A 23,850-nucleotide genomic window follows, 5' to 3' on the forward strand; every position below is an offset into this window, starting at 1 on the left:
TTAAGATAAAAAAGATTGACGCAAAATTTTGACGGGATGAAATTTCACGATATATTCAGGTGAAACGATGCGAAATTAGAGCGAAGCTTATAATGGGAATATAGTTTGCTTGTCTGTTGTCATAAAATGAGATATGCAGAATATATTAAAAAATAGAGTATATGTAATACGAAACTTTATATTATTCATGTTATTATGGACAAAATATCACAATATGTTCATATATTTAAATCTCCTCCGAAAAAGATTATTGTATGTAGAACACAGTTTAACTGTATTTTGAATTCTTGTTTATCAGATCACAATTGATAAGTTGATATTAGGATGATTATCCTCATTTGAAACAATTTTGTGACTGTTACTTGTCAATATACTTTATATCTTATGTACATTTTAAATATAGTACGCAAACTCGAAGTTGCAAGGAACATTAATAAAAACTCAATATTTCAATAACGCCTTTCATGATTATAATTAAATATTTTTTCAAAATGTCGTATCAGTGTTACATCTAGCACCCCCTCCCCCACACACAAAAGTTTACCAATTTATAATATATGTACTAGTAGATTGACAAGTTACGATTTACAGGTTATATAGAATTCTATTTTATGATTTTATAATTTTTCGTTAAATAGAATAATCAAATAACTTGCAAATAGTAAAATTTCATTTGTTTTATCGTCAAACTTGTGCAAGGGAACATATTAATGCTGGTAACTTTAGTGACTTGCAAAATTTCAATAGTGCAAGACAGGCCAGATATTCAATTGCAATTGGTTGCTATCCATATTTTCATCGGTCTTACAATAACCTTATGTTATCAATTATGAATTAAAAAGTTAATGAGATCACAACTCACCCAAGGCCAATGGGTATGACTTCTTTTCGAAGATCGATTGAAATCTCGAGTTTGTTGTTTGAGACATTCAGTTACCACAAGACAAAAACACCACTCCATTACAGCCGACGTAAACAAAACATGACAGATTCTTCCAATTCTCGGACAACAAACATAGGCATACATACTGTTTTAAAGTCACAGTCTGTCGTTGAACTTTCGCCAAGTAACTTGATACGCACATATACACGTCCCTCGAAATCAGTTTTCGATGAAAATACATACGTGACATGTTATGTTGCAACCGAACGTGAATTTCTCGCGGGAAATAGCCTGATATCGTTTATTTATGCGTCTCTCAAATACGAATTTTACTATACACTTCGTTTAAGACACGCCATTTTGCAAAACGATTATCGAAAGATTACTGCTTACATCGAGATCGAGAATAGATTCGCAGGAAGCTGGATGCCGCGATTTCTTCCCGCGCTTTACTTTCTTCCGAAGTTGTGATTGGTTGATTTCCTGCTGCCATATTCGGTTTCGCCGAGAATCGTGAACACGTACGCTGGAAGCAATGCGGGGTAATTATTTAATTTATTTCATAATATTATTTAACATATATCGTGAAAAGTTCTGAATATTCGGATTCTTCTGTTATCGTTTCATCGTATGTTAGCATTATCAGCTCTCGATATCGAATTGACAAACAGAATTTTTCTCATACAAAGTAAGTCACATTAAGTATATGTATATGTATAGTCGAAGCAATGCAATTAAAAATTTTTCCATTTTAATTGCTATTATTTATCACAGACATTTTACCGAGCATTCATTTTATAAATCTTATACATATATATATATATATATATATATATAAACCCGACATATATATATATATATATATATATATATATATATATATATATATATATATATATATGTCGGGTTTACATTAGAATTAGGGTTAGGGGCGTGAAACGAATCTTCGTTTGGGTTACACGTTGTCGTTATGCAATGGAGAAGACATTGACTAGTGCAAATACGATTATTATAGAACCGGACAAGTAACCGCGGTAGTTAGGTGCTCGAGATACTAATGACAATGATCCTAGGTTCAATAACGAATCCGCGGTCAACGGGATGACAACAGAACGTACTCACAAAGTCTAAGTCTGAGAATAATCACTGATCGCGAAGGCGTTACTCTTGGATCGATGAGATCGCGAGCGAGAAAGCCTTTCCCGTCCCGATGATGCCACACAGGAAAACTATAACGGGGTGTGTCTAAGGATACGAGATCATCGGATTCGTCGAGAAAAGCCTTCGTTCAGAAAGTGTTGCTGCTAATTGGTTAATCTCCATATCGGTGGTTAGAAAAGGATGCTAGCCGCCCTCGAGGGAAAGTTGCTAGTGGGAGACGCCGCTCGTTGAAAAATATGTCTTCCCTATCTTCCCGTAGTTGGGACAAAGACTGTTTGTCTGTTTGAAGGACTTTAGTTAACTAAACCTTAAGATTTATAACGGGCCCTCGGGCTAGCCGAACATGTACTGCGGAGACGCATCGACATCTGGCAATCATCTTACTCGAAGAATAGGGTCTGCACGTGGCGAGCCACGGGACAGAAACCGTTGGAATGTTTACTGTCGCGTGTCGCCACAAATATTTCTTTTAAGGAGAGCTATAGAATTACTTCATACCTTTGTTAGGCAAAGCGTTCATCCCGTGACCGCGGCTACGTTCGGCGACTGACTGTCGCCTCGAACCCAAGTTCATTATCACAATTCTCGAATAATTACAATCGGGTTGAATAACTACAATTGTTCAATTACAGCTATAGTAGACTCTAGGTTACAATGTTGCGGGATTATCCAAAATTCCAAAGGCTCCGGTGTTCTTTCATCTCCGACACGGCCATCCTGACTATCACACGTCCTCGTGTGTAACTAAAATATCGTATTTCTTACATTAGATTCGATACAACTGACATTATTTGCGATTTAACTAAATGTCCAAGTAAGTCAAGGGTCCAGTGCAATAACAAAGTTTCGTTCGGAGGTTTGACAACAGAAAAATAAAAGAGAATAGGAATTTGTAATGTTATAATTTGTATTCAAAGTGTTAGGTGCGTTCTGTGAGTCGCCAGCCAGACCGTAATGACACAACAGATCATTTTCGATTTCGTACACCGGTGAACCTCAGTTTGTTGGATCATATTGCCACGTTGGGTGCATTACACCCAGAAAGCACGTAAGCCCACTCAACGGGTTACAACAAAAGCACGTAACCCCACTCAACGGGTTACAACAAAAGCACGTAACCCCACTCAACGGGTTACAACAAAAAGCACATCAACCCACTCAACGGGTTACAACAAAAACACATCAACCCTCTCAACGGGTTACAACAAAAACACATCAACCCACTCAACGGGTTACAACAAAAACACATCAACCCACTCAACGGGTTACAACAAAAACACATCAACCCACTCAACGGGTTACAACAAAAACACATCAACCCACTCAACGGGTTACAACAAAAACACATCAACCCACTCAACGGGTTACAACAAAAACACATCAACCCACTCAACGGGTTACAACAAAAGCACATAAAACCACTCGGTGTATTACTATGACCACAACGCAGTGTTAATGATCCTCTGAGGTCAGTGTACTTGCATCGTTATTATCACCGCCGTTGTCATCACCGCAGACGTCTAACTCAGCAGGGACGCAACCTTCTGGCATTTTTCTCAGTCTGTCGTGTCTGTCCTTATATGATCGTTTGCCGTCTAAGGTTTTTAGGGTATATCTATCTCCTTCCAAAATCTCGGCTATTACGAATGGACCCCTGAATTTCGGATCTAACTTCGTCTGGTTTCTTTCCTCGTTTTTACGTAACACGAAATCGCCAAGGTTGAACCTAACTATTTTAGCTTTGTTTTTGTCGAACCTATCCTTATCGTATTTGGCGCAGTGATACATCGAGCATTTTCGACGATCGCATTTGCGTCTAAGTTAGTTTCGCTTAGTAAGGAGTTATCCCGGTGACCGTGGATTCGTTTGAACTCAAACATTGCTAATAGTATTATTTAATTTAATTATTCGTAGATCGTATTATTCATTAGGCTTAGTGTTTGTTAGACTTATTATTAGTTGTACTTATTATTTGTTAAGCTTAGTGATAGACCTGTATATACGTGTAAATAAAATCTCGGCTTTGTGAAACGATGGCTAGTCCACATGAAGAGTCGTCGCGCGCCCAAAATTCGAATCGTGACCCGACATATATATATATAACCAATTTATAATATATATATGAACACACACACGCGCGCGCGCGCGCGCGCACACACACACACACACACACACGAATATACACACACACATATATATATACAAACAATAGAAATACTTTCGTGTGCTATTATACGTAGTTCGATAGTTTACATTTCACGGGCCCCGTGTTTCACCTGCGTCGGTTTCGTTCCTGTTTCCAACGTATAAGTGTAGCGTCAGTGATTCGCGTGACGCGACGCAACCTTCAACGTTTGTTTTTCTCCGTTTATGCGTTGTGTGTTCGTTTGAATGAAAATGTCGCGAGTGTTGTAACAAAAACCACGGAAAACAGAAGAAGAATACGGGAGCAAAAGGAATTCCAGGCTACAGCAGAATGCCCATTGTCCAACAGGGTTTCGTTCCATGGTATTTCAACGAGGTAAGCTACCTCTTTTAGTACGCTTCAAGGCGCCTCTTTCCAACCAATTAATTTGCGTCCAACACCATTTTAACTTCGTATACTCAGAGAAAATATCGTTCTTTTGTATTTTCTAATTCTGATCTATGTATAAATTTACTGCGACGGGTCATTTCTACGGATTAACGTATCTTATAAAAACGTTGCGTGAAATGTTAATAATATATAAGTCTTGAAATATTTGTACTAATTTCATAGAGGAACGTAGTTGGTACCTTCCGGGTGGCATATTGTATGCTTGTTACATGAACTTTCCAAATATCTTACAGTTAAATGGTTGGATTGTTTACTAGAATAAGCAACACAACATTGTTTTTGATTTATTGTGAATGAATTTATAGAATCATATTATTTTACACATATACACTATCGCGCAGAAGTATCCCAACATTTGATTACTTTTGATATTATGTTATTTAATTGCACAATCAAATTGATAGTATGTGCCGATATATAATGATTACGATCTGTATTATTATCTTATTCCTATGATGTGGTTTTAACATAGGTCGTAACAAAACGGTCAAAAAAATTCTTTATTCTCAGACTCTGTAGCCTGTAAGAAACGAATTAATTAATTAAGAATCTCGTTGTAACCTACAGGTTCGGAAAAGGCTGATAGGCTTTGGTCTACGTGGTGGTTGGGAATTTTCATTCGTTTCGAGTTCGCTTAGCTGATAAATAGTGAATGTGCATTTCTTCCAAAATAAAGAAGAAAGCGAAGTCGATAGAAACGTGGGTCAAATTTGAAATCATTTCTCGATTATGTGGAGGTTGATTAAACGCGTTGGTGTATATAGTGATGAGACGAGTTGATATTTGGTGTAGTCAAATGTATTTAAAACTATTGGCAGTACTCTTCTAACGATCTCCCTCTAACGAATTTAAATTCGACTTCGGTTGACGGTTGCGCGTAGCGGCGATATTGTTCTGTCCGGAGTTTGTTTATTATCAAGTTTCGTACCTCGAGACGGTATCAATGCCCCGAGGCAAAACAACAACATGAGTTACTCTCGATTCGCATCGTCCTATGACTCATATGCCGCTACAATATGCAATCGAATAAAGTGATAAATAGCTTGCAGATGTTAAAAGATATAACATGTTTAACGCGAAGTATTCGTGATAATATTCGCTGCAATTTGAAATATCTGCGTGCAGTCTCGTAGGTTTTGAATAAAAATTTATCTTTTATCGAAAAATACATACATGTTTTGGCCTATATATAGCTTTGTACTCTTGTAACCTAAAAGAGAAGTCGAAAAAAAGTGATGTTGACTCTTGCAGTAAAAAATTCATTTATGTCAATACTACTTTTAGAAATGCACCAAGAGAAGCAAGACAAATTATTGAAGAAACACAGGATAGTCATTTCCGATCCAAAAGAAAAACGCAACTAAAATAATATGTAGATAGCTATTAAGGCAATAAATAATAAAGTCATTGAAATGATCCATCATTTCAAACTAATATCGCTTCTCTTTACTTCAGAACTGCTATAAACATTTTAAATATCATTTATGTCTTGGTTCCCTTGCGAAGTTCTCGAAGAATTCGTCAAATGATGTCATGAACAATATAAATAATCGTAAAAAATCTATATTTGTGTTTAAAAAATAGGCGAATAAAGAGAGGATAATCGAGACCGGTGAAAAAGGATCAACCAACATCCCGCATCTGATACAAGCGGAAGAGAAATCAATTTCTATCATGTCGCACGGTGAACAAGAACGCAAATACGGAATCTTTTGTATAATACTACTCCAAACTCTGTTGAGTCGCAGTAATAATAATAATCGGGTGTTGACTTCTGCTCGTTTTTACTTGAAGTTTGCTCGTTACCTCTTTGAAATTTGGTGGATCGTTTTCTGTCGAAACCCGTTCCATCTGACGTTAAAATCAATAAAAACAATATTACGATAAAGACTTTTATCTCCATTGTTGTCAACTTCCGTCAAGTCTTCGTTTTCTGCTCGCTGGATATAATACGGATTCCCAAAAACTTTCTTCGTATGAAATTTTACTAATGTACATTTATCAAACATTGCACATTTTAAAATAGGTTATCATTATAAGATTAAAAAAAAATAGCTAAAAATATCTTGAAACAAAAGAAACCAATTTTGAAGTTTGTTAGCCCGGAAATGTCATGGTAGGAAGGTATACTTCGATATTACTTTTACTATCGATAGGCGTCGCCGTCGTTGCTGTTATCATATACGAGACACAACAAATCACGAAATTGACAAATCACCGGTGATCTCCTCGAGTCGCAGTTCGAACGTTTCACAAATAAGTTAAAGAATTAAACTTTAGATATAGTGGTAAAATTTATTATATGAATCCAACAGAGTGACGGTTCAGAGTGTTATAACAAAGAGGTATAGAACGCTGATTTGGGAGGCTTCTTGTACTGAGGTTTTAGTCCCTCTGAAGCGGTTATCGTCGGGTGTATATCAGAGGCGCCTATCCGTTGCTATCTGGTTATTGTTTCGATAGCTGTGGCATGTAGGATGTTTGGTCTACTCTATTAGTGCTTCTAAGCGTGTGATACTGTCGACGATTCGCCTGTGCATGATTATACATTGAGTAAACGGATAGCCTGAGTTGGAGTTTTGATGATTAGGATAATCGAAATAATTCATAGCCATGGTAATATTTTAACTAATTTATTTTGTTGTCTTTTATAGGCCACTGCAATAAGAAAAGAATTCCTGAAGCCAAAGAAAATGATACATCCAAATAGCAGAAAGTCTATCGCTATTACGAAAAAAGCCAAAAAGTAAATACAATTACTATTAAATTATGTGATTTTGTTATGTACATTTCATTTATTTTATATGATTATATAATACTTTTGTGTAATAAAGAAGGAAATGGACAATGTGTTTTGTTTCAGAATATCAAATAGACAGAAGGCAGAAATGTCCTGCTTGATAAAACAGAATTCAATAGGAGAGAAAATATCGTGGATCAGAAACAATATGATTCCAGGCGTGTGTCCCTATACTCCAGAGATAACTGCAAGTTTGTTAGAAACGGAGATAAAACAAAAATGTATACACACGATGATACAGAGATTGTACATTAAAGATGTGATTAGTTATAGTTCTATATTTGATCTAAAGGTATGTAGCAAGAAATGATGAAGAAATGGAAGAAATTACTATTAAAAGGTCTATAGGTAGCAACAGGAGTAGACAGCATGCTAGGAGGGAACATATAATTAGAGTAGAAAGAACTAGGAGAATATCATACACGTGGAATAGGTAAAGAATTACAGCCAAATTTATTTTCAATATATCCTGATGTACAAACCCTCCTTTATTTTTTAGAAATTCCTGATATTTTAAATGCAACTCAGTGTGAAATGTTATTGAATTGGAATAATGAATTACAGTGTGCGAATAATTTTAAATTTATAAGGTTTGGCGAGAAAGATTTAAAGAAAGTATTAGAGCTAAGAAAAAGAATGAAAATAAGCCATATTAGACTATCCAAATCTCTATTAGCTATGCCTGTAAACAAGAAGAATTTATTCAATTGATTTAGATGAAAATAGTGTAATGGAAATAGAATAAATTCTGTAGATATGTCTTTATATCTTTCATCTCTATTTAAAAACAAGAAAACAGAAGAAAAGCGGACAGTTTCGTCCTTTTTTGTTTGCGAAACAGTCACGTCACAAGATACAAGAGTACGATAGAAGAGAAAAGAAAATGTTCGATTGTGAAATATACAACAAAACTGAAACATGCAGATGAATCACGTGCACGTTATGAATATTCTGCATCGTTTCTCCGCCTTTCCTTCATTTTTTTCGCTAGCTGCTCCATTATTTAAGAACGAAGATATAGTAATTACTCTCAAAGTTGTACATTTCGAAATGGTAGGAAAATCAATAGTACAATGATAAATATACGATTTTAAAAGCTTTTTAGATTTCTTACATACTTAGCATTAATCAAATAGCTTAGTATATAAAAGAGTTTACTTATGTCGCATGTTATAAATGCAGCTGCGTTCGTTACAACAATTCCAATTCCAAGGAATTTCTCTCGAAGATCGCAGTGAAGAATTTGCTTTGTTAAATTATTACTGGTATACTTCGTCAACTTGTGGTATATCGATACAATTTGTCAACCATCACTTTTAATAGCTTCTCGCTAATAAAAACATTTCGTACCTATTTAATAAGAAGCAGTATATTCTTAATTATTTAGAAATTTACTTAATGATGTTTAAAAATACGAATATGCTTAAAAATTATAATGTAAATATATATATTTCATTTCATGTTTTACTAATATATCTCTAATTTAGATTAAATATCTGAAACTTGAAAGAAACTTTTAAAACTTTCAATACATCGCATACGTTTCAAATTTAGTGCATAGTTACATATATATATATACAATCGATCTTACTCGATCATCTTACTCGAAGAACAGGGTCTGCGTGTGGCGAGCTACGGGACAGGGACCGTTGGAATGTTTGCTGTCGAGTGTTACAACTATTTCCTTCTTAAGGAGAGCTATAGAATTATTCCATGCCTTTGTTAGACAAAGCGTTCATCCTGTGACCGCGGCTACGTTCGGCGACTGACTGTCGCCTCGAGCCCAAGCTCATTATCACAACTCTCGAACAATTACAATCGGATTGAATAACTACAATTGTTCAATTACAGCTATAGTAGACTCTAGGTTACAATGTTGCGGGATTATCCAAAATTCCAAAGGCTCCGGTGTTCTTTCATCTCCGACAAATATATTATGGTATAGTTCCTATTTTCCGACCGCATGGAAGGAAAATAGGACAGCCTTAATACCAAAGGCTAATAAAGATGGAAATATGGTCGAGAACTGGCGACCAATTACGATCGGCCCAATTCTAGGCTGCATTTTCTCATCAATCCTCGATGGGCGGCTAAAACGGGGTATAGATCAAAATATAAGGCTGTTGAGATATGTGTAATTTTCTGTGCTGGACTGAGTTAAGTAGTAGAAATACTTATATGTATATATCAGTGTGTGGAAGTATGTGTGTGTGCGCAGCGTCTCGAAACAAAGGAATGTAAACAGTCAGTCGGTTAATAGTCGTCGATGAAGAGTCGGGTGTAGAAGGTGCTGAGACGCGTGCAAGTGTATCGATAAATATATATAAAATCGTCCATGTAATAAATATATCATTATTTTAGTAATAACTGTCAATATAAATTTAATGTTCCTATAACATTATTTCGGCTTCAAAGATCCACAATTCTCAACAAAGGCACAAAGGATTTACATCCGAAAGTGGATGTAAAATCAATATTGACCTAATGAACGCAGCCTTAAATTATAGTAAAAGAAATCGAAGGGGAATTTTCACAATATTGGACATTTCTAAGGCCTTCGATACTATACCCCATTCAGCTATAAAACCATGTCTGGCGAGAAAAGGCGTTCCGACCCCTATAATTGAAATTATAAATGAAATGTACAAAGGATGTAAAACTACGATCAAAGCGAATAATAATATAGGGGTCGAGGTAGAAATTCTCAGAGGAGTCAAGCAGGGTGATCCTTTATGACCGCTGCTATTTTACTTGTGTCTCGAACCGCTGCTTGAAGTAATCGAAAAGAATATCGGTGGCATTAATATAAATGAAGGGAACAAAGTCTCTGTGTTGGCCTTTGCAGACGATATCGTCTTGCTTGGTGAAAATACGAGGGCGGCACAAAGCCAGATAGACGAGCTTCAGAAATACCTGGAGAGGTCGGGGCATGAAAATATCAGCAGAGAAAAGTCAAATGTTCCAGGTAATAGCGAAAAAGACACCTGGTTTATTAAAGACCCGGCAATAAAAATTGGTAAATTAAGGATACCCGGAAGAATCCCAGAAAGAACCTTCAGGTATTTGGGTGCTAAAGTTGGGAGTGGGGGAGGCATGAGGTAGATTTGTCCCATATCACGAATATACAATATAAGCAGGCGATAGAGAATCTGATTCGAAATTATAAGCCGCAGAAAACGCTCGAAGTAGGGGTTGAAATGAATCTAATATTACAAGATGATCTTCCCGGTTATGAAAGACCGCGAAGGTTATCCCCGCAAGATAAGGTCGAAGTCAACGGTCAGATCAAAATGTGGCTGAATGACGGAATAATACGCCAGTCACATTCCGACTATGCAAGCCGGATCGCGTTGATTGAAAAAAAAGATGGTTCAACTAGAATTTGCGTCGACTATAGGCGACTGAATCGAAAGGTAGTGAAAGACAGATACCCGCTATCCTTGATCGAGGATCAATTAGATTTGTCACAGGGATCGATAGTATTCAGTACGTTGGACCCCAAGAATAGATTCTTTCGTGTTCCTGTCGGAGAAAGTAGCAGGAAATATACAGCATTTACAGTTCCTACAGTATGAATTTATTAGTGTGCCGTTCGGATCATGCAATTCACCAGCTGTTTTCCAGAAATTCATAAACGCAGTTTTCAAAGGATTGATCGTGACAGGGCATGTGCTGACATGGCAACCTGATGAAAAGCATCCTGTCTTCCTTGGAGCAGTGTGGGGATCACAAGGAAACAGGAAGAAGGAGAAGGAGAGAGCCTGTCGAGGTTAAAAAAAGGGCAGACAGGGCAGAGATGAAGAGAGAAGTGACGATAGCTAAGGGCGGATACCCAAAAAGAAAGATAGTATCGCCGGCTGAAATTATGAGAGTTGGGGAGTATAAGAGGCCCCGAAGAGGAGAGGTCACATACGCCGAGGCGCGTGGGAGGGAGAACAGAGGGATAAGGGGTGACTTCAGCGAGGATTCCGAAGGGTGGATGAGGGTAGAAAAAAGGAAGAGGAAGAGGAAAGTTCCCTTAGAGCAAGCTACTCCGATGGTGCGTCCGGGAAATAAACGGCAGGTTGGTGCCGAAGAGAGAGACGTACCAAGGAACAGGAGGAGGAAGGAAGCCATTCTAATTAAGGTGGAGGAAGGGAAGGTTGCGAATGGCTTCATGTTTATAAGAGGATAATGGAGGTGAGGAGTTCATTGGAGGGAGCCACGGGGGTCCGTAGGACGAGAGCGGGCCTAATTGAATTCGATAGGACGGTGGTGGTTAGCGAGGAGGCGGCCAAATTGAGAGCCGCCTTGAGTGATAGTACGAAGGTGACCGCTCTGGTGAACAGGGCGACCCTACAAATAAGGAACATCGATCCCCTCACCAGCAAAGAAGAGCTGATGGACGAGATCAGGTCGCAGTGGGCAATTGAGGAGAATGCGGATATAGAAGTCAAATCTATAAAAGCGGCACCATGGGGCACGCAAGAGGCGGTGGTGGTCCGCCCAGCGAGTGGAGTGCCTAGTGACGAGAGAGAGGAGGCTGAGAACGGGGTTAACGATAGCTTCTGTAAGGCAGATAGATAATATTCGGCGTTGTTATAGGTGCCACATGTTGGGGCATGTGTTGGGGGGTGTACTGTTACATGTCATGGCAGGGAGTCGTGTAGGAGAAGCGGCAGCGCTGAGCATATAATGAGAGATTGTGATAAAGAGCCGAGATGCGCAATGTGCCTGAAACATGGTGGCATAAATGCAAGGCATGTAACGGGTTCGTTGGCGTGCCCTATGGAGCGTTTAGGTGTTTGGAATAGACGGGGGCCCAGTTAGGGTTCTACAAATAAATTTAAATAGATGCAGGCTTGCGCAAGACCTAATGATGCAGTGCGTATGCGAAAGCAGGGTGGACATTGTGGTCATCTCCGAGCCCTATAGGCAGTTGCCATTTTGGTTTAATGACGAGGGTGGGGATGCATCGATATGGGTCACGCTGTTTAATGGAAAACATGCGGCAAGCGAGACCCTGATAAGAAATGTAGGGATTGTAGGGTTCAGGGTTTGTGACGTATTTTGCGTCAGTGGGTATTGTTCCCCTAATAAGAGTAAGGGCCCGTTCAACGATTATTTGAAGGAACTGGAAGGGATCAGAAAGGAGGGGAGAAAAAGAGCACCGGCGATTATGGTTGCCGGTGACCTCCTCGGCGGGGGGGGGGGGGGGTCTAAGACGGACCGTAGGGGAACATGTCTGCTGGACGTTACAACGAGGAACGAGCTTATACCTATTAGGACGACGGGAAACTATTCCTTCCTGAGAAATGAAAGGACTAATTTCCCGGATATACTTAGTGTTAATAGACGAATAAGGCTGAGTTGGAGGGGGAGTAGGGTCCTAGGTTGGTACTCAGCCTCTGACCATTTTTATATTGAGCATAAGTTTAGGGATAATATTAAGCGAGTGGAGGGTGGCGCCTTTAAATACTTGACAAAAGAGATGGATGTAGAGAGTTTTTTAAACAAATATGACGGAGTCTATGACGAAAATGGTTTTAAATTTGACGAGACGACATGCGGCGAAGGGCTGCACATGAGTCTGGAGCATACGTGTGCCGTGGACTTGAAGAGGAGATACCCGGCGAATGCGAAGAGGAGCGCCAACTATTGGTGGAGCGATGAGCTCGCTACGTTAAGGAGCGAACTCTAAGAGCTAGAAAAAGAGCCCAGCGAGCGGTGGCGGCCCGCAAGGATGATGCCGAGGTCCTGGTGGCCGAATTCAAGGATGCTAGGAGGCGGCTGAAAAGGGCGATCGGGCGTAGCAAGGAGGAGAGTTGGAAGAAGCGAACTGCACAGGAAGAAACATCGATCCTACCTGGCGAAGAAGGAGGGTTAGGCATCGAGGAAGTAGACATGAGGATGGCCGTTGGGAAATGCGATTCCAGGAAGGCGGCTGGAGTGGATGGGATTCCTGGCACTGTAGTGAGATTATTGGCGGAGCAAAAGCCTAGCGTTCTCCTGACAGTGCTCAACGGAATAAATACCTATGGAAAAATACCGGCGGTATGGAAATAGGCTAGGGTGGTACTAATACCCAAGCCTGGCAAAGATCCTGCGACGTCATCGGCGTATAGGCCGATTAGCATACTGTCGGCGTTGAGAAAGGTGTGGAAGCACACGCTGAAAATGCTCATCGAAAGGAGCGTTGGTCTGGATCCCTTTCATAGGGACCAGTATGGCTTTCTTCATAAAGGAGGGGGACTCTTGAAGCCCTGGATAGGACGGTCGCAGTTGTTGAAGAGTGCAGAAGGAAGGGCCTGGCGTGTGTTCTGGTCGCCCCTGATGTGAAGAACGCCTTCTACACTCTAAGGTGGGAGAGGATAATGGAGGAGGATCGAAGGAGACGGCTACCGGGACGGCTACAGGAGTTGTTAGCGGACTATCTGGCTGAGAGGAGAATACTGGTACACTGTCGTGACGGTGTCGTAGGGAGGAACGTCTACGCGGGGGTTCCGCAGGGATCGGTCTTAGGACCGTTACTGTGGAATCTCGTGTATAACGAGGTGCTGGAGGCGCTGGACCGGGAGAAGGATACCGAAGCAGTAGCGTTCGCCGATGATCTGGCGGTTCTACTCAAGCTCTGAGGGTTCCACGGCGTCAATGAGAAGATAAAGGCGATCATAGCCTTGGCCACTAGGTGGTGCTGCGAGACTGGAGTGCACCTGGCCAGGGAGAAGACGGAGGTTATCCTCTTAACAAGGAAGAGGATACCGACGATTTTTAACTTCGACGTGGGGGATGGGGGCGAGATTTCCACTAGCCGTGTTGTGAAGTACTTAGGGGTAGTGTTGGATAGTGCTAGGGGATTCTCCCCCACCTCAAAGCAGTTTGTGATAAAGCGGAACAGTTCTTGGGCACCATACGGAGCCTACTCCCAGACGTCGGCGGGCCCAACGATTTAGTCAGGAGACTGTATTATGGTATCTGGGAGTCTGTGGTTCTATATGGCGCACCGATATGGGCCTCCTCCCTGGGAAGAGAAACAAATAGGACGATCATGAGAAGGGCATAAAGGGCGGCGTTGATCCGTACGTCTACCGCCTACCGTACGGTGTCACATGGGGGTCTGTGTGTGCTTACCGGTAGCATGCCGATTTACATCAAGGCATGGTGTAATATCGGAAAATAAGGATAGAAATTTTTTCCCGATTACTTACAATTTATTAATATTAAACTGAATATACGGATATAAATTGGACAGAGAACGATATTTAACGGAAACTAAATGCAATACTCGTATCTATATCAAATAACTTTACAGTTATTTGATCACTCTCGTCACAACGAATCTAACACACACACTCTCTCTCTCTAACAACTCTATCAATTCTCACGACTCTACTCTTCCACGACTCGAAACGTCTAACGACTCTACTCTTCAACGACTCAATTAGCTCTAACGACTCTACTCTTCAACGACTCAATTCGCTCTGACTCTCGCAACACACTCGCTTTTCGACTCGCATACTCTGACCTCTCGGTCATCGCTCCTTGAACCCGAAACCGTCCTTCTGCTCTAGCGTTCTTTATTGTTTTTCTCATATCTCTGTAAGAACTAGGTGACTTTAGTCACATAGGCGCTCTTAAATGTAAACGAACCACAGAAGGACGACGTACACGGTTTTTTCTATTTTCAACCGATCTCTAATTCAAATTTATTCTACGATATTACAATGGTTGCGGTGGAAGCAGTATGGAGTGAAGAGGCGGATCAACGAGAGCCCTGAAGAAATGGCACATGTTGGGCAAGAAGAAACGAAGGATTTGGAGACGGAGGCAGAGGACAGGTGGAGATTGGAGTGGGCGTTCCACAAACCCCACAATTGAACTACGAGACTGGTAGAAGATCCGCTGATCTTCTACAAAAGAAAGAGGAAGATCAACTACCATACAGATGCAGATCCTTACGTAACACGGTATCTTTAACTGGTACCGTCATAGGATCGGCAAAGAGTCGCACACCAGTTGTTGGGATTGTGGTGCGGTGCTGGATGACGCCCTAGATGGACGGAGGAGAGAACGGAGTTGGAGGTCGCGATCGGTGAAGACTTTAAATTGGAGAACCGGGCCGTTGAGAAGATGGCCGCGGAGGAGCGGTTTTGGAATAGGTTTTATGATTTCTGCACAAAGGCGATGAAATGCCGGCTTTCTAAAGAAAGGGAGATGGAGGTCAGGAGAAAAAGGGAAGGAAGGAGGAGAAGAAGGACCAGAGCGTGTTGCGAAGTGGGCAATTCTTTTAGAGCAATTCAATTAGGCCAGGGAGGAACATACTGCACATCGACGCGTTAAGTCGAAATCCGTTGCTCATGGTCATGCTGCTAAACGAGGACGAACAAAGGATTGTTGCACGGCTAAGGAAGCCGCATTTGCAAGAAGATAATCTGCGGTAGATCCGGGACAACATCGAACAGCGCGAAGCTGGCGGATACGTTTCAAAGGACGAAGTTTTGTACAAAGAAATAAAGGAGATACCATTGCTGGGCGTGCCAAAGTCAATGCAGACTCAAGTGGTTCGACGAGCTCACGAACACGGTCATCTGGGCGTCACTAAAACGAAAGCGTTATTAAAAAGGGACTATCGGTTTGTGGGCATGCGCGAGAAGGTGGATAAGGTAGTGCAGAGTTGCATCGATTGTATCCTTGCGGAGAAAAAATAAGGAAAACGAGAGGAGTTCCTGAACCCTATTGACAAGGAGGAGTTGTCATTTGACACTTATCGTGTCGATCATCTTGGACCATTGCCATCTACGAAGAAAAGGTACCGGTATATCTTCGTGGCGATTGATGCCTTCACAAAGTTCGTTTGGTTGTGTGGCGGCACGGGCCACGGAACTTTTCAACGGCTCCGGATGCAAAGCGCGACGCCGCCAAAGCGCAACACCGACGTGCCCAATGTACCATCGATATCTTCACACTCTTTCCGCCGAATTCTCGGAAGAGCATACACGTGCCAGCACTGGCGGCACATCTAATGAATGCACGCTAGTGGGGGATATCGATGGGCTACGAAGGGAAGAATCTGCGCGTTCCGAAACAAAAGGGCAGGCAGTCTGTCTTACGCCATTAAATGTGTAACTCCTCGGTACTATTTGCATAGCAACGCGTCGAATGATCTCTCGGTGTCTATCGTTATTTGTTAGTTGTTTACCAGTTGTCTGTTAAGTGTAATTGTTAATTGTTAATTGTTAACTCTGATTGTTGATTAGTTCTAAATAAACTATTGTTCGTTAAAAACACCAAGAGTAGTTCCTTACGCACCTATCACCATACCACCTCAGTTGTATTCCACAAAATCAACAAGTTCTGCGGAAGTTATTCGCCATTTGAGGAAGCAGTCTGTAGGTTTCGGAAATTCGAGAAGAATTATCTCGGATCGCGGGACGATATTCACAGCCGTTGCCTTTGAGGATTATTGGAATGAGAAAGGTATACAGCACGGCTGGACTACAATGCACAAGTAGAAAGAGTGAAACGGACGCTTATTCCCCTATTGACGAATTTGTCTCCGCCAACACCAGACAGGTGGTTACACCTAGAGATAGCGCAAAGGTATTTGAACGCAACCACCAGCAGAAGTACGAATGTTACCCCGTTCCAACTCTTGTTTGGAACGCGGATGAGAATGCGCGCAGCTGATCGAAGACGAGTGGGCCGTGATGTTCTAGGAGGAGCGAGATCAGCTACGCGTAAAGGCAAAAAAACGGATCGAGGAAATTCAAGCTAAAAACAGACGGACGTTTAACAAGAGACGTAAAGAGGCAACAGCGTATAAGACAGGAGATTTAGTGGCGATCGAGAGGACGCAGGTCCTGGTCCGAAGTTGCAGTCGCAGTTCCTTGGCCCGTACCGCGTGGTAAAAGTCCTGCGGAATGACTGCTATGTGGTACAACGAGAGGGCGAACACGAAGGGTCACGAACAACAACCACGGCGGCTAATCGCATGAAAGGGTGGGATGTTGTTGAAGTCAGAGGTGAGGGTGAAATTAGTGATGATGAGCACATCCGAGGGCAGATGTGATTGTCAGGTACGGCCGAAAGTAGTATCATGAACGAGGGGCCTAAGGGGTGTTGTGCGGATCGTAAACAAGCGGTTGCCTAGGTGTGAATTATAAACAAGCGGTTGCTCAGCATATGCGTACTGGGGCTATGACAAAAGACAAGGGGATGCTAGGGGACGATAAACGAATTAACAGGAGTATGAATTGAGAAGTCCGAGAGTGCGGATTGCGTTATCAAGATAGTGTTGTTAAAAGAGAGTTGAATTTGCGTTGACGAAAATTGTTAATTAATTATCTAATTGTTTTAATTATTATACGTTTATTGCAATTGGGTCATGTTTAATAACCACTGTTTTCTGTTTAATTAACATCTGTTTAATCCATTTATCATTAATAAACTAATCATAATAATTTACGATATGGACATTTGATAACTAATAAAACAAGTTTAAGTCGTCATATTATCCTTTCTGGGGACGACTCTGAACAGGTATCCAATGTCAAGAGCGCTATAATTGTCCGAATAACTACCGACATTGGCGCTGAGATTATGCGGGAGATAGAGGAGGTGCAGCTGTCACTCCTTCTAAAGGCCTGAAGGCTACCTATGTTCATAGGCTCAGGTAGCCATCCCATAAAGTACGACCGGTTAGAATATACGCGCTTCTGCGTGAAACGATGCGTATCCTCGAAAATGAGGTTAATCTCTTCCAGGCGACGGTGGCGAGTCCAACCTTAGGGCGACTTCAAGAGGTGTGGATCATTCCAAGAGGTCTCGTCATTCCGGCAATGAATTTGGGAAGAGATCGCGGTGCCTCAGAGAAGCTCGGACAATGAGATGTCATTCGCATGTCAACGTCGGCGCTCAGAAAATGTCTTATTAGACACTAGTTACCTTCAAAGACAAAGAAATTCTGACCTGGCCTGGCCAAAATAATGCTCTAAAGAAAACCGGCCACGTTGCTGCTATTATCCTTGCGAAAGGCATAGCTACAAGATATCAACAATATTTTACGACAAAGAGCAAGTTAACTCCATTATATTATAAGATTTCTATCGTAAAACGATGTTATCAAAAACTTTTGAACGTAACTGTATATATAAATTAGCAACAAATTAGCAACACTGCGGTTTAAAGACTTACTTCAGGTTAAACACAGACGTTGATTCAAGAATCACCCAAAATTTAATGAGCTAGAGAGGAGCAGAGTTCAGTTCTAAGTTCTACTGGGTCTGCCATTTAAGGTCTATCTACGAATTGATTGATAAAACAGATTCTAAGGATTTCAATTATTCTACATACTCGAAAGCCTTTCATAATATTATAAACGTTTGTGTTCTAGCTTCCATCATTATAGTATATTATTATGATTAAAATGATTGCCATTTTAGCTATTCTATTAATATTACTATATTCCTTGTACAAATATTGTTATTTGATATTTCTGTTCTTTGATAAATCTCTTTAAAGATAGTAACCTGTAAATTTCTACACACCCACGATTGCTATCCACTCTCGATCTTACGAGATACCATTGGAGTAAAGCGCTCGTCTAAAGATCAATGCCCGCTGGCCAAACACTGAACTTCGTAAATTGCCCCCCAATTGGTTTTCGAATAGAACTCGTTTGCTTGCTGTTACTTCGCAAACAGCTTCAAGGACTGTTCACAATGTAAAGTTGCAGAGGACAACCTCTCTGACGGATACTTCCATCGTGAATCTTTGTTCGCGAATAGAATAGAGTTGGTTCCAAACAGAGGACATAAAAATTTGGCCATGCAGGTCCTAAACCGTAATTCCTTCCATATATCCAATGATTGTTCGCAAACTGTTCAACAGCGTGATCTCGGTGACCGAACTTTCCCTGAACACATTTAATGAATAGCACACTTCAATAACTGTAACTTCAGTAACAATAAAAAAATTAAAAATATGTATACATTAAGATATCTACTAATTATTACACATTATATATGTCGGGTTTACATTAGAATTAGGGTTAGGGGCGTGAAACGAATCTTCGTTTGGGTTACACGTTGTCGTTATGCAATAGAGAAGACATGGACTAGTGCAAATACGATGATTATAGAACCGGACAAGTAACCGTGGTAGTTAGGTACTCGAGAAACTAATGACAATGATCCTAGGTTCAATAACGAATCCGCGGTCGACGGGATGATAGATGAACGCACTCACAAAATCTAAGTCGGATGCGTAATATTCACTGGTCGTAAAGGGTTACTCCTCTCATCAGTGAGATCGCGAGCGAGAATGCCTTTCCCGTTCCGATGATGCCACAGAGGAAAACTATAATGGGGTGTGTCTAAGGACACGAGATCATCGGATTCGTCGAGAAAAGCCTTCGTTCAGAAAGTAAGGGAAATTGGCGTTGCTGCTAATTGGTCAATCTCCATATCGGTGGTTAGAAAAAGATGCTAGCCGCCCTCGAGGGAAAGTTGCTAGTGGGAGACGCCGCTCGTTGAAAAATAGGTCTCCCCTATCTTCCCGTAGTTGGGACAAAGACCGTTTGTCTGTTTGAAGGACTTTAGTTAACTAAATCTTAAGATTTATGACGGGCCCTCAGGCTAGCTGAACATGTACTGCGGAGACGCATCGACATCTGGCAATCATCTTACTCGAAGAATAGGGTCTGCGTGTGGCGAGCCACGGGACCGAAACCGTTGGAATGTTTACTGTCGAGTGTTACAACTATTTCCTTTTTAAGGAGAGCTATAGAATTATTCCATGCCTTTGTTAGACAAAGCGTTCATCCCGTGACCGCGGCTACGTTCGGCGATTGACTGTCGCCTCGAGCCCAAGCTCATTATCACAACTCTCGAACAATTACAATCGGATTGAATAACTACAATTGTTCAATTACAGCTATAGTAGACTCTAGGTTACAATGTTGCGGGATTATCCAAAATTCCAAAGGCTCCGGTGTTCTTTCATCTCCGACATATTTTTAGTTTGTTCTCTATGCTTAGTTTGGATTTTCGACTTGTTAGCCAGTACATTTGACTCCTTGCCATCTGTATTTTGTCTATTGTTGCTTTAATATGCTGTTTCCATGTGAGTCGTGAATATAAGTGGAGTCCTAGGTATTTGACTTGCCTTGTTTGTATTATGCGTGTGTCGTTTAGTACAATGTTTGGTGGTTTCTGTTTTCGCAGTGTGAATGTAATGTGTTTGCATTTTTCGGGGTTTGTTTTGATTTGTTTTGCTTGAAGCCACTTTTCTATTTTTGTGATATGTTCTTGTAGTAATGTAACTGCTGTTGCAGGGTTAGTGTGCCTGACTAGTACAGCTGTGTCATCCGCGAATGTCAGTATTTTGCAGTTGTTAGTTGTTGGTATGTTGGCCGTGTATAATGTGTATAGAATTGGCCCTAGGACGCTTCCTTGCGGAACTCCTGCCTTGATTTCTTTAGCTTCCGAGTGTGTGTTTTTGATTTTTACTATGAAGCTTCTGCTGCTTAGGTATGATTTGATTAGTTAGTATATCTGCCCCGGGAACTATTTCCTGATTGATTGTAGTAGGCTTTCGTGGTTTATTTTGTCAAATGCTTTCTCTATGTCCATAAAGAGGGCTGTACAGTATTGTTTTGTTTCCAGCGCCTGTAGGATTTCATTGACGAGTCTGTGCGTTTGTTCTATTGTGGAGTGTTTGTTTCTGAATCCGAATTGGTGGTCCGGTATTAACTGGTTCTTCTCTATTATTGGTTTTATCCGGTTATAGATTATTTTCTCTAGTATCTTGGAGAACACCGGAAGTAGTGAGATTGGTCGGTAGGACTTGGTTTCGTGTGGGTCTTTGCCTGGTTTGGGTATCATTATGATTTGTGCCAGTTTCCAAGCTTTTGGAAAGTATTGTATTCTTAGTATTGCGTTTACTATTATTGTGATTTGTCTTATCGCTTTTGGCGGAAGGTTTTTCAAGATTTTGCCGTTAATTAGGTCGATTCCTGGTGCTTTATTGTTTTTTGTTTTCTCAATTATGTTTCTGATTTCTTGTGCTGTTGCTTTGGGTATGGTGTAGTGATTGTCAGTTGGTGTACTAGTTGTTAGCGCGTCCTCGTCCGTATGACTATTGTGGTTGCTGTTGTTGACGTTGTGTGGGGTGAATGTGTTGCATAGGTGGTTGGAAAATTCTTCAGCTTGCTCTTCGTTGCTTCTTGCCCATGTGTTGTCTGCTCTTCTGATTGCTGGTAGCATTTTTGTTGTCTTCTTTATTCTTTTTATGGCTTTCCAGAGGGAGTAGTTGTAGTTCTCGTGAGCAGATAGTGACTCGATGAACTTTGTGAACTCGTTGTTGTTGTGCTCTTTTATTTTGTTTTTTGTTTCTTTTGTGAGTTTGTTTAGGTGTTTTTTGTTTTCTTTTGTTCTGTGTTTTTGCCATTTTGCTTTCGCTTTTCTTTTTTCTCTAATTTTTTCGAGGATGTCTAGTGGAACTGTTTTTGTTTGTCTGTTGGTTGTTTCAGGTATAGTGGTTGCCCTTGCTGCTTCTTGGATAGTTTCTGTGAGTGTTGTTACTGCTTGATCGATGTGTTCAGGTGTTTTCAGTGGGATGTTGCAGCTGATTTTGCTCTCCATTATTTCTTTGAATGTTTGCCATTTGGTGGTTTTATTGCATAGCTTCTATGTGCTGCTGTAAAGTATTGGTTTGTTTCTGTATGTAATTATTATGGGCGTACGGTCGGAGCTAAGCTCGAGGCTGGGTGCTATGTTTAGTTTATTTGCGTTTAATCCCTTTGTAACTGCAAAGTCTAGTAGGTCAGGTCTGCTCAGGTCTGTCGGCCAGTATGTCGGTCTTCCTGTGGATAATATATTGAGGTTATAATTTCTGATGTATTTTTCCAAGGTTCTGCCTCGAGGTGTGGTGATTCTTGATCCACATAGTGTGTGCTTTGAGTTATAGTCTCCCGCTGCAATATACTTGTCACCTAAGTGTCGGAAGTATTCTTCCCACATTTGCGTTGTGATTTTGTGTCGCGGCGGTACGTATACTGCTGACAACTGCAGTTGGTTGCTGTTAGTCTGTACGGTAACGATGGTTGCTTGTAAATATTCCTTACTGACCTGGCTGTGTAGGTGATGTTTAATGTCGTTTTTTATTACTACTGCTGTCCCTCCGTGTGCTTTCCCTGAGGGATGCTTGGTTTCGTATATGGTGTAGTGCGGTATTTTTATACAGCTGTTTATTGTGAGGTGTGTTTCTGAAAGGAGTAGTATATCGATGTTATTGCTATACAGGAATGCCTTAGTTTCCAGGGCCCTTTGTTTGTAGGGCGTTAGAGTTCCAGGCTGCTATTTTAAGCGTGTCTATTTTTATTTTTTGCTCATCATATTAGTAAGTAATTGTAACAAGACTGTTATCTCCTGTGTTTGCTGTCTGAGGAGTTCGTTTTGTTCGCTTATCATTTTTCTGAGTATTTAGGCGTTTTTTTATGGAATGTTTTATTAGCTCTTTGATTTCTGTGTCGTCGTTGCTGTGGTTGTTCTGTTCTTCATTGTCTAAGGGTGACGACCGGTTGACTACTTGCGCGTAGCTTCGGTTTCTAACGGTGTTGGTGTTACTGTTGTTATTGTTCATTACATGCTGTGTATTTGGTGTTGACATAGATTCTGTGTTGTCCTGTTGCGTGTGGAAATTGTTATGTGTCCTGTTTCGAATCGGCGGGAAAAGTTTGCTTTGTAGTTGTTTTCTGACTACGCAGCCTTTGTAGTTGGCTGGGTGATTTCCACCGCAATTGTGACATTTTACGTCGTTTATTTGTCCCGTGTGTGGGCAGTTCACTGTTAGGTGCTTTCCTGTTCATTTGACACACTCCGGGTTTCTGTTGCAGTAGTTTTTTGTGTGTCCGTATTGTTGACACCGCATGCATTGTGGTATGTCTTTTTTATCTGGGTGGCTCGACTGTGATTATTGTGTTTAAGTTTTTTTAATTTCAAATATTTCTTTGTTGTTACTTTTCGGGTCTAGCTCTATTAGGAATAGCGGTAGTTGTTGCTTAGTGTCAAATGTGGTTATATTGTTGATCGTTCTTACCTGGTGTCCAATCTTGGCCAATTCCTCGCATATTTTGTTTGTATTTGTTTTAGGGTGTAGACCTCTGATTACTGCTTTGTAGCTTCTGTCGGATTTGGGTTGGTAAGTGTGATACCCAGCGTTTTTTTCCTTTAGCGCTTTAGTTACTTTTCTGTAGGTTTCTGGGGTATTGGTTTGTACCTTTACCTGGTCCAGTTTGAGCTGTTTGATAGTGTAGTTTTCTTTTCCTGCTGTGCTGTTTAGCAGGTCAATGAGGGGGTCTATTATTGTTGCGTCTATGTAGATTGGCGGTGGCTTAGGCGTGTGCGTTCTTGGCTTTTCTGTAGGGTCTGT

The 23,850-nt window shown here is 40.9% G+C and overlaps 1 protein-coding gene and 1 long non-coding RNA gene across 2 annotated transcripts; both read left to right on the forward strand.

Annotated features, from left to right (window-relative positions):
* Positions 1-4,383: 4,383 nt before the first annotated feature.
* On the forward strand, positions 4,384-7,657 carry LOC126868069 (translation machinery-associated protein 16 homolog; the record flags this gene model as incomplete). Its single annotated transcript, XM_050623241.1, has 3 exons — positions 4,384-4,565; positions 7,295-7,386; positions 7,504-7,657. Coding segments are annotated over exons 1-3 (291 nt in total), but the record flags the coding sequence as incomplete, so codon positions are not given.
* A 20-nt stretch (positions 7,658-7,677) lies between these two features.
* Positions 7,678-8,201, forward strand: LOC126867265 (uncharacterized). The gene is made up of 2 exons (XR_007690195.1): positions 7,678-7,873; positions 7,969-8,201. It is a non-coding gene; the product is annotated as an uncharacterized LOC126867265 (long non-coding RNA).
* The last annotated feature ends 15,649 nt before the right edge of the window (positions 8,202-23,850 follow it).

Source organism: Bombus huntii, chromosome 7, assembly GCF_024542735.1.
Source record: "Bombus huntii isolate Logan2020A chromosome 7, iyBomHunt1.1, whole genome shotgun sequence".
Classification (NCBI taxonomy): domain Eukaryota; kingdom Metazoa; phylum Arthropoda; class Insecta; order Hymenoptera; family Apidae; genus Bombus; species Bombus huntii.